This window comes from Plodia interpunctella, chromosome 16, assembly GCF_027563975.2.
Source record: "Plodia interpunctella isolate USDA-ARS_2022_Savannah chromosome 16, ilPloInte3.2, whole genome shotgun sequence".
In the NCBI taxonomy this organism is placed as follows: domain Eukaryota; kingdom Metazoa; phylum Arthropoda; class Insecta; order Lepidoptera; family Pyralidae; genus Plodia; species Plodia interpunctella.
This window is the reverse complement of record NC_071309.1, coordinates 3,538,017-3,552,249: the sequence shown is the minus strand read 5'-3', so window position 1 is coordinate 3,552,249 and position 14,233 is coordinate 3,538,017. Positions and strand designations below refer to the sequence as shown.

Below are 14,233 nucleotides of genomic sequence, written 5' to 3'. Positions count from 1 at the left end.
ACAAGCATCACTAAAATTTGTTTTGTTTCTTTATTTATTTCTTTATGTACACAACATAACAGTGTAAATATAAAACTTACAAATAGTAAATTAAGTGCAAAGGTACTATTTATTTCTATAGAAATTTCTTCCGGTAGACCCGCGAAAGAAAAATGGAAAAATGAAGTACTTTATACTACTGGATAAAGCATATTAAATCCACACAAATAAATTAAAGTATCCGAGCTGAGAGATAGCTAAACGTGGTCTGCAAATTTCACAACTCTTGGCCCTTTTTATCCCGTTATGGAAAAAGACGTCGTATAGCACCCATATGGGATGAAAGGGTTATATGAAACTCTAGGGTAAAACTACCTCGGAAATCACCCTATGTATATTACCAAACCTAATTACCAATTTCCATCAAGATATCATGCACTAAAGATATAGTAATATAGTCCAATGTTAATTTCATTTCATCTTTACATATTATTAAAATTACCGTCTGTCTGTATGTAAGTGATAAGTATGTTTAGATAGTTGGGATGGGACCTTATATTCCTGGCATAATGTCATGTCATAAAGGTAAAAACGGAACACTTTGTTATCCGTCTGTCGAGGCCCTATTTCTCCAGAATGCGTACACGACAAAGATGAAATGAATACCGCAGAAATTGTATGAAGTTTCGACGTACACGCACGTCAGTGTCAAAACCAATAGAAAACAATGGAGCAAACATGACTGAGCAATGGGTCATGGCTCATTAAAATCGAAAACCAAACTAGCACGCTATACGCTTTATTTTCAGACAGCACCATCTAAATTAACAATGGGAACTCTTATAATTTTATTATTAAAGTCGAATAGCACGTTTTATTTTCAGAGAGCGCCATCTAAATTTCAACGATGTAACTACTCTCACGGGTCCGTGCATGTCTGGATATATTTTATTGAATAAATCATGCAAGGGTGAGTTGCACCGACTGATGCAACTCACCCTTGACTGACTGACAGAAGTCGACTGACTTTGACGTTGATTTTAAACCGCACGCCGCTGACGTTTAGACAAAATGGTGTACTTCGTTTTTCTACTCAGGTTAAAGTTATAATTGTCTGGTGCAACCCAAGTAGGTAATGGACAGAACGATAATGTAGTAAAAATCATATTATATACAATTTAATACTATGTATGTCCTGCTAAAAGGTTTCTATATCAATTTTATTGTAAATACTTACATTGTTTCCAAATTTGCCTCACGATCTGAAATATTTTTTCATGGACAACTTTAACCGAAATTCGTCAGCAATTTTATTGGTAATAATTATCTTTACAACACCTCTGCCGTATTATAAACTAGCTGCGCCCCGGGGCTTCGCTCCCGTAAGAATTTCGGGATACAAATTACCTTATGTGTTATTACTACCATGTAATTTCATATCAATCGGTCCAGTAGATTTTCCTCGAAAGAGTAACAGACAGACATACATACATACACACATCCTCACAAACTTTCACATTTATGCACTTACCAGAGTAGAATAAGTTTATTTGTTAGACAAATTAAAAAAACCCCCAACTTTCAATATTCATTTCTACAACTTTTGAAAGGCTGAACCGATTTTAATCGTATACATGTCTAAGAACCACCGCATAAAAATTAGCTATCATATAAAAAAACTGCATCCAAATCGGTTCACCTGTTGATGAGCTACGGTGCCACATATACAGAGAGGCATACAGACAGATAGACACAATTGAAATGGTAAATACGATGAAGAAGAATCTAGGATTGGTACCCTAAGGGCCCAGCTCCGTTGCTCCAGCTCGTGCTCCGTTGCCGGATCAACGCAGAATTATATGGTGTGTCCACAAAATTCAATTGAAATTCTTGAAAAAATGCATACCTCTCTGAAAAAATTATTATTATTTATAAAGTCTCGGGAATTCCCGGGATTTTTATTGCTAGCTGTATCGTGTCCCGAGACTGAAATTGTCGAGAATTCCGAAACCAATAACCCAAGCGGCAACGCTGCTTTGATGATGCTGCTGCCGAGGTCGGCGGAGCAATGGGCTATGCTCTAAGAATTTGCTCTAAGATAAATGCTCTAAGAAAACCCAATCAGGAATTGTACTAGGTACTAGCGGCACGTCCCGGCTTCGCCCGGTAAAAACCATAGCAAATAGTACACTTCAACCTTCCTCAGGTATGACGCTATTTTAAAAAATCGCTTCAAATCCGTTGCGTAGTTTTAAAGATCTAAGCATACATAGGGACAGGCAGATGGAAGCAACTTCGTTTTATACGAGTACTATGTAGTGAAGTGGGTTAGCTCTAGTATCCATAACTAGTCATTCAACAATACAAAAATCTTTACCAAATATTGTGAAATTAGTTGTATTTTTGTATGACGTAAATTGTCACTTGGCACAAGTATCAATTTTATTATTCACTCACGACTCAAATTAAAACACTTTGTTTATTTTATGTAGGTATTCACACTTGTTTAATTCTGGATACCTTTACTTTGCAAATAACAAAATTTTAGTTGTTCACTTGAAACCCGTGAAGGTTTGGTAAAAACGTTTGTACTTACCTGTAGTACGATGAAACCACTACTAGGTTGAACTGGTTGAAAAATTAAAAACTATTAGACTATAAGATTATTTATTACACTTTCAAACACCTGTTAAATCACAAAAAGAACTAGAAAAATCAAGCATTACACATGAGGCTGTATTAGGTAGACCTACCTGGCCACTAAAACTTGATTAAAAAAATAAAGAGTGCTAAATTGATTCATTCATTGAAAAAAACAAGTCAAAATATCAGAGCAAATTTGATGAGACTGTACTTGTTTGTTTTGTAATAATGTAATAATTATTAATTTTTATGTCAAAAAGCATTACGTGTTGAATTAATATTAGAACAGGATAGTGATTTGATTGTAGTGCAATTCCAATTCAGCCGTTCTTTTTTTTTAAACCTACGTTTTAAACCTCCCATTTCATTTACCTAATTTTTGAACACAACGATTATCGAGAATTTAAAATTCCTCTGTTTACGTCGGAGGTTAAAAAGTGAAAAATACCTAATCAACAGTCAATTATAGCAAAAAGTTGTACGATTTTTATTATCAAATAGATACTTACTTACATTGTTTCTAAATTTGACTCACGATCTCAAATATTTTTTCACGAACAGCGATTGCCATTTCGGAAATCCCTGTGATTATACATTTTTATTGGTAATTATGATTTTTACGACATTTCTCAAATTATAAATAGTGAAGTACTGTCAAAATAATTATCATTCGTGTGTTATCGGACATAACTGATTCCTAGCCATGCTTCCCCTGTTTATTCTGGTTGTGCTTTCCTTGACGCCTCGGGTGACCATTGGTAAGAATTCATAAATACTATCATAATTATTGATTCCGTGTGGATAGGCAATAGAGATTCCACTTGCACTCTAATTAGTGAAGTGCGAGTGTTAGGTACAAGAGAAAAGAACACAATCTGGAACTCAGCTTAACTTTTTTCAACTTTGTTCAATGTTGTAGTTCAATGTCGAGGAATCCATAGTTATTTATTTATTTTATTTATTTATTTAGTTCACCTTGTGAATCATCTAGTCTATGATACGAAAATTTTAATTTTTTTAAAATCATTTTTTAACAAAACTTAGCCCTTATATTTTGAAATAAAACTTGTCAAGTGCGAGTTGAGTTCCGTGCCGTTTCTTTTTGTGTTTGTCGTTACAAATGTTTTTCTAAATGTATATTTATTAAAATTAAATTTACATATTTCATTTTAAGTTTACTTACTTCTTTACTTTGTTTTTCCAGGGACAGTCATCCCAACGGGTGAGACTTAGAACTAACTACAATTAATTTTAATACATAACATAGTAGTACTACTCACATACATCTCACCATCGAGTTGAGTCGCAGTGGGACGGAGCTAACCAATGACAGTGCGCAATTGTGACGCATGTTGATTTGCTCGCTGCGTCTCATTTCGAATTGATTGGACAGCGAGAAGTGAGATACAAAACCGCACTTCGTCCTCTCGCGCCTTCGGCAAACAGTTTGCAGAACATTAGGCTATTTCAACGTACATTGCTAATTTTTCCTTGCGAATCCTCATTGACCTTTCCTTCATTGTCCGATAGAGTGTAGGAGCGATGGAGTAAATACCTTTACTTCTTATTTTTTGCGAGTGGTAAAGATCAATAAGACTCTACCGATATAACAGTAAGGTATCTGTAGCGTCATATAGGTGAATAATAAAATAAAACCAGGGGCGGTTGATGAGATCGATTTTGTTACAGTCGTTTTGTTTCGTTACCAGGTGTTACTTCAACGAATTCTGCGTCAGCATCTAATGAACGTAAATATTGAATTAACATACCGAGCCATCTCCGTGTCAAAATTTAGTTAAATGTGACAGCCAAATAAACAAAACACATTCTTCAACTCCTTTTTTGTTCTTCAACTCAAAAACTATTTTTTGCCCATAAAACAATCCGAATACAACAATTCTTTATTTTGGTGACTATTCAAAGGTCCTTATATTATTAGAAACTCCAGTAAAAAAAGTGATAATAAAGATGATTTCGAAGATTTTGCACTCGTCCAAACGCTCCGTACTAAATGACACTAAAACGTAACGTTACTACTGAGTAATATATCTTAGCCAAAAAGTTTGTTTGCTTGAAAGCTACCATAAATATTGCATTTATGGTGACGACATTTTCATAATAAGTTAATAAGTACAAAATCCAAGTTTTTTACGACGGTTGAGTTTATATTTATTATTTTTTTAAATGGACTTTCTAACCAACTATAAATATTCGTAATGATCTAGCTATTTTCTTACAGTCTATGAATTATTACAATGATCTTAGATATGTCTATTTTCTCTGGAGTGTATAATATTTGTACCTTGTGAACCTTTTCATCTACCCTAGTATATCAGAATATTTAAGCATGTCAAATCAACATCAAATCGAATGTCTGAAAACAAAATGTAAAAATAATATATCTATAGTATTTTAGAGTTCCTATAGATTGAGATAAATGTTCCTATAGATTGATAACAATAGACTGATTGTATCCTTTAAATACAAATTATCCTTTATTCATTGAGAAATTAGACCATCGCAAACACTGTTTCATGTTATATTCTAAATTGAATAATATTTATTATAGCTACAAGTTACTAGCATAAAAATACTTAGTTTTATTATATGTCTAACTTGATGTTTATTTATTTCCAGGCGTTACACAACCAGTAGCGGCTCAACCACAACAAGCAGTAGTTGAACAACCACAACAAACAGTAGTTGAACAACCACAACAAACAGTAGCTAAACAACCACAACAAGCAGTAGTTGAACAACCACAACAAACAGTAGTTGAACAACCACAACAAACAGTAGTTAAACAACCACAACAAACAGTAGTTGAACAACCACAACAAACAGTCGTTAAACAACCACAACAAACAGTAGTTGAACAACCACAACAAGTAGTTCAACAGCCACAACAAACAGTAGTTAAACAACCACAACAAGTAGTTCAACAGCCAGTGGCACGTAAGTTATTTTTTATTTTATTTGGAATAAAGCAGATACACATAAAGTTTTAATATTAAACAAACCAATCAAGTTTCCATTTATATCAAAAATACGTTCAAATAAATATGTGAAATTGTTTTTTATTTGAACTATAATATAACTGAATTATTTGTAAGAATAGACTGGTATATCGGTATCACTTATTTGTAATGAAGGCTTTTTAATTTTGGAATTGAAATCTTGTAACAATAGCATATATATCCAAGGAGGGCTAACGTCAAGCAGGTTGTAAAAACACAGACGAAACATCAAAATTTTAAGTTTTGTTTTTTGCACTGACACCCGCGTAAATCGCGCGTGTTCTGCGTCCCAGTGTACCTACTCGAGCCTGTTCACAGGCTCGAGTAGGTACACTCATAGTTATGAGTTGATACACGCGTAGATGAGAGGGATATTATAATCTAGAAAGGATTTGCAGAACGTTCGCGGATTCGGAATACATTGCTGGTTTTTCATTGCTGTAAATAAAAGCTCTCATAGAAACAAAGCAAATAAAAAAGAGTACCTATATAAGAGCATAAAAAAATAGTCACAAATGAATAAGCTTGAAAGCGTGAAATGAGAATTGGGATTTACCCTTTATATTAGTTACTTCTTTCCTCGGTAGGTACATAATCTTTTTCTTGACACACCACAGCGTAACTCCTTACATTTAACTCTGTCGCTTCCCATTTCACTCAATCATCATCACTCAATCATCATCATTCAATCATCATCATCAATCATTCATCCGTGTTATTCATACTTTCTGTGATGAAATCCATATCTTTTTTGGGTTTACTCTATTCCTGATACCTACAACTTCAGTGTATGATTAATTTTTATTTTCATTATAGCTACAGGAGCACAAAAATCTGGCGAAGGTAAGCAAATAATTTCAAGTAATTATCGAATGAAATATGTCACGGTATTATAATTTAAAAGATTATTTAGAAATTATTTGAATTCAATTTTATCTTGGCACTTATAACGAAATGCGGATTCCTCGTGCTATTTTCGTACTTATACTGTAGATACCTAAAATATAGGAGTCGCGTGCGCCCTAGAATAGGATCACTCCATATCGTGGATGTCATACGAGGTGATTAAGGAACACATAGCCTTAACGTAGCCTATCAGTGAGATGGGAAAGAATAGCATTCCCAAAAAGGGTTCACGTCAAGCATGCGGCTGATTGTAAAACCATAGCCAATCCTTTTTACGCGAACCCTGGGCTTTGGGGCATCACAGCTCCAAATGTAACCGGAAACACACAAAAGTGAGAGAGAAACTGTACCTAAAATATAGGTATAATATTCGTAGGTAAAGCTGTTTGAGTCCCACTGCTGGGCAAAAGCCTCCACTAACTTCTTCCACGCAATCCTATCCTTTGTGTTCTCTTGCCATGTGGGACTCAAACAGGTAATAAATAAAAAAAAAGTAGGAATTATTTTATCAATATACAGTTCCCAACAAATAAACTAAGTAGGTACCTACCTACTTCTCTAAAATAAGTGAATCTCTTTTCAACTATGAATTAACGTTTTGATACAAAACACAATACAAAGTGATAGCTATCCAATCGGGTCGGACGAGAAGTGAGGGGTCAAATGATAGTTATTTTTTTTCGCCTTGATTTTTATATTTTAATTTTTTATATTTTACAGCCGGCTATGGATGTAAGTAGAAGCACTTATTTATAGGAAAATGAACTTACGTCTTCTATCGGACTTACGTTTAACATCTACTATAGGTATCAAGATACGCACTAGAAGATTCTACCAGTAATAGCGGAACACATTTTTTTTATTAATGCGCCATATTTGTTGTCAAAACTCATTGCTTTATCTATGAAATTATGTCTCTTATATAATTTTGGCCGTTTTTTTCATTCACATTTTGTACAGTGTAATACATAAATACAACTATTCGGAGAAATAGAACCTTGGACCAGGGACCGAACCGCTATCCCTTTCACGGGTTTTGAAGGGGTTTGCTTTCGAAAGCCATTCGGTGCTGTAACCCGTTCAATGTGCTTTGGTAAGCGCTATATCAACGACTACAAAACCCTTTCTTTGAGGTAAGTCATACGAAGGGGTTACCCGTTCAGATAGCAGGCTAAATTATGCTTTAAGCTCAGACCATACGGTCTTAATTTAAATAAATTGCAATGCACAACAAATACCTACTAAGCGCGTGCGGTAAAGCGGTGCATTATTATTTACACGATTCAATGTGTCGTTTCGTGTCTTTTAGGCTCTTCACACACGGAGCTACGCAATCTCTCCCCCCGCAGGCATTTAAGGGGAAAGCCAAACAGGGTAAGCGCTATAACGAACGGGTTGCCCCTTCTAAAGAGTTAGCCATATCATATGGGAAATCCTTTGAAAGGGTTAGCCTCACCATATGGGATAGTCGTTGGATTGGGTTAGCCATTGAACAGGTTACACAAGAATATGGGAAAGCTTTTCAAAGGATTAAGCAAACGAACGGCTTGTCCGGTCCCTGCCTTGGACTCCCATTGGTGAGTTAGTCCAAACACACGTATACATTTCTGTGGCCCCGTTGTCATTAGGATTTTTCCAATTTTAACAAAGACAAGAATTAGTTTTACTATCTGACTTTAAAAATATAATTAATCTGTATTGTGGTAATGTAAATTTTATGAATAATCGATTTCGGAAATGATTCCTTCCTCAAGAAAATTTACGGATCGTAATGGCAGCGCGGCCGCAGCGATCGAAACGCTCTAAGAAACCCCCTAAGTACCTTTACCCGGAATAAAGAATGATTATTATAATTGCAGCATGTGAATCAGGAGCAATAACTTCGGTACGTATTCTTATACAGAATATAAATATCTTAATGATAAGTGAATTGACCGGTTATTTGGTCAAGTGCGTGGCCACACACGCACTGTGTTGAGTTCCGTAATGGATAATAAGTAGTGGGTTAAATTTTCCATGGAGTTTTTCGAAGAATACAGTTAGCCGACTATTACTCGTAAACTTATAAATGCAACTTAGGTGTGATAGTTTTTCTTCTAATTTCGTTATATATAAGTAGTAGGTACCAATTCCGTAACGTTTGAATTCCTAACAACAACCGTTTCATTTTGACTTGACTCTAACTCTGACTGAGCATCTATTACAAGCTTTTATTTGGTTTTGCCTGCCCGATGTTTGTCTGTCTGTAATTAAAAGTAGGTGAAATTTAATTTGCAAGATTTGTCCACATTTTGCAAGATTTATACAGAGTTGAAATTTCAGTTCAGTTTTCATTGTCGCATCAGTGTCCATGACGTATTATTTTTATAATGTAGTTCGGATGGTTCGCACCCAGAATCGGCTCCCAACAAGGAAACCCACCCAATGGTTTACTGCACGAACATGATTTTTTGTCACATATTGAATGCAAATCTCTGACGACAATAAAATGTGTGTCCTAAGCCTATTTAGGCTGTGCTCTGAGAGAGAGGAAGTACGAGTACAGTCGGCTGAACTTTACAATAACATATTAACTTCACAAATGCATTGCAAATTCACCGGTATCACCACTGTACAGATAATTATTTTTAAATTAAGTACTTTTTTCATATAATTTATGTATACAATATAACATTTTCAGTTATTCTTTGGTATTAGTGGAAGTGTAAGTATTAAATATACTTTTATATTTATTTTGCGATACTGTTGAATGTACTTTTTTTTCATTTCATATAAGTATCTATTTCATTGCCATAAGTAACAAAAAAAAACATAATTTACCTTCCAGATTGTGTGAAATTACAATATTTTATGTTATTTTCAGACGTGCTATTCAGAAAGTGGTAGTCTTTCAGATGAGTTTGGTGGTTTCTAAATTAATACCACATTCTTGATAATTCCACTGGTTCATTGTGAAAGAATTACCTACAATAAAAATTTATTAAAAAATAAAAATGTATTTCTTTTTCATAGTCGTATTCCTCATGGCTGAGGATCGTGGTCATTATGTGGAATGAGACACACACAACAATTTTCTTGGCATTATTAATGGAGTGGTTTGCCATGGCCTTCTCCATTTCACACACAATAATAATGTGAATTACAATTACCTTAGTGACAAATTAAAACAACTAGTCTCATACACATGTAGGTAAGGAACATAAGGTTGTTGGAGGACTGGGACCACAATATACTGGGGCCAGTCTTCCAAACGATAAATAATTCATACTAGCTGCAACCCGCGGTGTTACCCGCGGTTTATCATGCATTGTAAATATTTTAATTGATATACAGTAGCGCATTCTACCTAATACCTACTTTATAAAGCGCCATTAATCTTGATTGACCAAAGCATACTAGAATCGCGTATTTTCGGAATTAAAAGTACCTTATGTATTAATCCAAGGTGTCAGCTACCTCAACGCAAAGTTTCATAAAAATTTGCCCAGCCGTTTGAGCGTAAAGAAGTAACAAATATGCTCACAAACTTTCGCCTTTATAATATTAGTGGGATACTTCGAGTTGACTTAAATATCAAAGTGGTGTTGCCCTAAAAGGGTGCCAATAACAATAAGGTAATATTTAATGGTGGCACAAAAGGGACGCGGTAGCCAACTACACATACGACATAAAAATAGCCATTCAGTGAACAAACTGAATTTAAATATACTTAAATAGAAAATACTTTCACAAAATATTGTGGATGTAACATCGCATGTTTTGGTGAACCTAGAAAACAGAACCAATCAGAATCTCCTACACCTAAGGTACATATAATAGTTATTGTTCTTCTCTCTTAATTCTCGATGAATGACCATCATGGCTAACCTATCTTTTGAAACTCCTGCATGGAAGAGAGAGCATAATTGTTAAGGTACTCGAATAAAACCAATATTTTAGATTCTTCAGCCAAAAGGTTTTTCTCTTACCGAATCTCAGTTTTCCATGAATTTTCTCTTGTATTACAAGCTGAAATCGAATAGTTATTATATAGATACTTTAATATAAACAGCTGCATCAATATTTTCAAATAATATGCCTATAATAAACAATGTGCCTATTTGTGGGTTAGAATTTTAGAAACTTTACGACTAAATCCCTGTTACACAATCTCAATCTGTTAAGAAATGACTATAATCGCAAATTGACTATACCGAAATTGGTGAAACGAATGGCAGTGCAAATACATGGCCGGATAGAGCACCAAGGGTCAGCTTCCAGGGCATATATATATTGCAATACAAAAACATATGACAACATCTATACATAAATAATTCATCTGAAGTTGACTCACAGACAACGCTGAACCAAAAACACAATATTGAAAAATAAACAAAGTTGTGATTTTAATATTCCAATATGAAATGACTTGCATGATTCAACATCGGGAAGTATTGGTAAATTATGCAAATTGTGACATACTTGTAATTTTGTAACCGACAGGTTCCACCCACCTGAATATGATAATTGCTCGCTGAAATCATTTTGTAAAACCACTGCCTTAGAAACGCCGAGGCTTACGTATATTTTGAATTCTTAGAACTCACCAATTCATTAAAAGACAACACTTTGAAGGTTGAAAGGTTGTTAGAATTTAATTATTTTATGTATCCTTTAGAAAGTGTGGTCCCACTCTAGAAAAGAACGATATCCTTCTGTGGATGTCATACGACGCCGCTAAGGGTCACGTAGCCTTACCAGCTTAGGCAACGAGAGCATTCTCAAGGAGGATAGAATTCCGGCTGTAAAATTACAGCCAAACGTCTACAATATACATATCTGGATATACAAAATTTTATGGTTTATTTTGTATCGGTGATCCTGGGTTTCGCGGCATTAACACCTAATACAACAACAGTTGATAAAAAATGAGATGCGGTTGAGAAATTAAGATAGATTTAAAAATCACACATTGGATCATAGTTGAACATGTTTACTTTACAGCGTACACATAGATAGTTACAGATAAGAACACAGACATACAGAACACCCTTCCTATTACCTCGGGGCTTATAGTAATAAAAACAGAGCAATCACATTTAGATTTAATGGTAATTTTATTTTGCTATTTACATACATTCCCATTCCTGAATTTTACACAACATGCATAAATTATATTTTTTTCATATGAACAGGCAAATTTATTAACAATAAGAAATTTTTAATTTACACTATCATTATATGTCATACTTGGCTGTAATTTTATCACAGTATATTTTGTAATTAATAATATTATAATTATTATACAAGGTACATTTCGGTAACTAGAAACTTATATATTGCACATATAAATTATAATACAAAAATCAATTTATTTACTGTTATATTCACAATTTTTTTATACGCTTAATTAAATTATTTGTACAATATTACTTACGACGTTTTACATTCGCCTATTTCATTATCTTCGGCCGTAAAAACCTTGGTAAAAATATCTGGGATGAGCTGGTCCTGAAAAAGATTTGATTTTTCATGATAAGAAAGATTTATTTGAAGTATACTTATAGCAAATGTATACCTATAAAAAGATATTGGTTATAGTTTCAAGCGGTCTAGTGGTTAAGACCATTCGCTTGTGATCTTTCCTTCTCTGAAAGCGAGTGGCGATCTATGAAAACTACTATATACGAGTCACATTGGAAACAAACCCATGTGGCAAGAGTAGAATTCGAACCTGAGACCTTTCGAATGGTCTCAGGTAGTAACCTGAGTATGAAAACTAGAAGAATTAGATCGCCACTCGCTTTCAGAAAAGGAAAACTTCGTGACGAAACCGGGACACTAGTTGTATTTCAGTAGCTCACTAGTGTGTATGCGATTACCTACTACTTGACGCGGTTGTAGACATAAAAGCTGAATAAAATTTGACACCAGTGTTACCAATCAATTCACTCGAAAAAAAAGTTTAGCTATCTTGCGCCCCGTCTATCACCTTCTCCAAGTGTCCCTAAGGTTTTCTGACAGACAATATTCTGTTGTATCACAGTACACTTTAAATTTTTATCTATAGAATAGAGCCACCAATTTTAAAAGGAAAAATATCCGACTGCAGAGCAAAGCAAGGTCAGGGATTCATGAAATGAAAGTAGGGAAGCCTGCAAGAATGTATAATGGTCACATTGAAAAATAAATTAAGTACATTTAATACCAATCCATTCCATTTCATTGTTCCTTATAAATAAACATTTTTATTTATCTAATACAATTGATCAAGAGCTGTGAATAGTACCTAGATGACTAAATGACAACGTTATTGTCATAAATTAAAAAATAACAATTTATGACATGCCTAATGTTATTATTTTTCAAACAATGTGCAAGTACAAGTAGGTAGATACTTATAAGTAACCCACAGTTTTACCACCACCGTTAACTCACCAATAAACCGTTCTTTATTCTGTAGGAAATAAGCGTAATCAAAGCCCATCCAGCCACCATATTTTATAGCGCAGTCATTATAATAACGCATTACATTTTCAATATGAATGAGAATAATCACTCAAGTTTAGTTGTATCGAACGGCGGCGTTCTGAAATGAAGTTTATGTGTTAGGTTTTAGAATACATATTAGGGTGTTGGCTAGGGAGATTTCACGCTCGCCGGTTCGGAAATGCACAAAGTTTCCTTTTGTGGCGTTTCTCATAACTTGATTTGTGACAGCGCAACCCGCGCAACCCTTCGTCGCTTCCGGCGCGGCGCCGCACTGGCTAGACGCGTCACTTCCTTCGAGCGGGTCTGGGTTGTCACACAAGAGGAGCGACAATTGAATTATATTTTGTTTCATTTAATACAATATTATAACTAATATAAAAAAAATAAGACACAGTTTAAGAATTAAACTTTTTTCTACATAATAAAAGAGCCTTTTCATAATTTACCTTTTTGATCTCTCGCGGCCCGATTGGACTGCTATCCTATTTTTGTTCAATAATTTTTATTATATCCAGGATCCGAAGTCTTAAAATTATAAACTGTAATTAGAATAATCTTACAAAATTGCTCCATAAGTCAGACAACCGGCAACATTTCTTCCTGTGACGTCATTTTTCGTCTTCTAAGCTGATATCTATCCGTCACTAAGTTCTATTCGTCATGTACAGATTATTTGGCACACGGTCTATTCGTGTTTAACTATAATATTTTTTCTATCAAAATCTCTATCTTCCTTTCATAGAATACAAAAAACGATAATATCATGATCATCTGCAGCCCTCCAAAATTTACTGCTGGCTATATGTCTATATATAGCTATAAATAAAAATTTATTCAACCTTTGAAAATCGCCAGGTGTTGTTGACCGGTTTAAAATTTCCGCTGCCACTCATCACTGTGTCCCTAGCCTAACTCACAGGAACATTGTCGTGCAAATATTACAAATGTGCAAGTTTTCAGACAAGAGCCCTGTTCATTTAAATCAGACCTTTCTTGTGCTTGTAACAAAATAACTAAGTATTAAAATTAAATGTTTTATTTATATAGACAGACAATGCTCAGCTGCCGCGCTAATTATCGGCAATGACCGATTTTCTTCTTGGTATAGTTAACTCTTTTAAGCGTATGTTCTTGTTACCATTACCATTTTTTATCTTATGCTTAGTACTATTAAAACTGTAGGCTGGTTCAGAAAAGCGACAATTTTTTGTCCGGAC

General features: G+C 34.5%; 2 protein-coding genes across 3 annotated transcripts in view; one reads left to right on the top strand and one right to left on the bottom strand.

The window, feature by feature from the left end:
• The first annotated feature begins 3,249 nt into the window (after window positions 1-3,249).
• Window positions 3,250-9,539, top strand: LOC128676553 (uncharacterized). Of its 2 annotated transcripts, XM_053756716.2 has the most exons (9): window positions 3,272-3,380; window positions 3,827-3,844; window positions 4,332-4,370; window positions 5,260-5,577; window positions 6,456-6,482; window positions 7,266-7,277; window positions 8,405-8,430; window positions 9,226-9,249; window positions 9,409-9,539. In XM_053756716.2, the coding sequence occupies exons 1-9, from the start codon at window positions 3,326-3,328 to the stop codon at window positions 9,457-9,459; spliced, it is 570 nt and encodes a 189-aa protein (XP_053612691.1). In that variant the 5' UTR covers window positions 3,272-3,325; the 3' UTR covers window positions 9,460-9,539. The 2 variants fall into 2 exon arrangements, with proteins under 2 accessions (XP_053612692.1, XP_053612691.1); XM_053756717.1 differs by lacking the exon at window positions 4,332-4,370 and having other exon boundaries at window positions 3,250-3,380.
• A 1,962-nt stretch (window positions 9,540-11,501) lies between these two features.
• LOC128676555 (uncharacterized protein) overlaps window positions 11,502-14,233 on the bottom strand; it is a 36,372-nt gene continuing 33,640 nt past the window's right edge. Inside the window, exon 6 of the mRNA XM_053756720.2 lies at window positions 11,502-12,035. Within this exon, the coding sequence (XP_053612695.2) occupies window positions 11,986-12,035 (50 nt within the window). The 3' untranslated portion in view covers window positions 11,502-11,985. The remainder of the gene's footprint in view (window positions 12,036-14,233) is intronic.

Bases quoted from the DNA above. Each gene is read 5' to 3' on its own strand.
- LOC128676553 (XM_053756716.2), top strand. From the start codon at position 3,326: ATGCTTCCCCTGTTTATTCTGGTTGTGCTTTCCTTGACGCCTCGGGTG. The intron at 5,578-6,455 runs GTAAGTTATTTT...TTTTCATTATAG, and splicing joins AGTTCAACAGCCAGTGGCAC to CTACAGGAGCACAAAAATCT. The intron at 8,431-9,225 runs GTACGTATTCTT...TAACATTTTCAG, and splicing joins AATCAGGAGCAATAACTTCG to TTATTCTTTGGTATTAGTGG.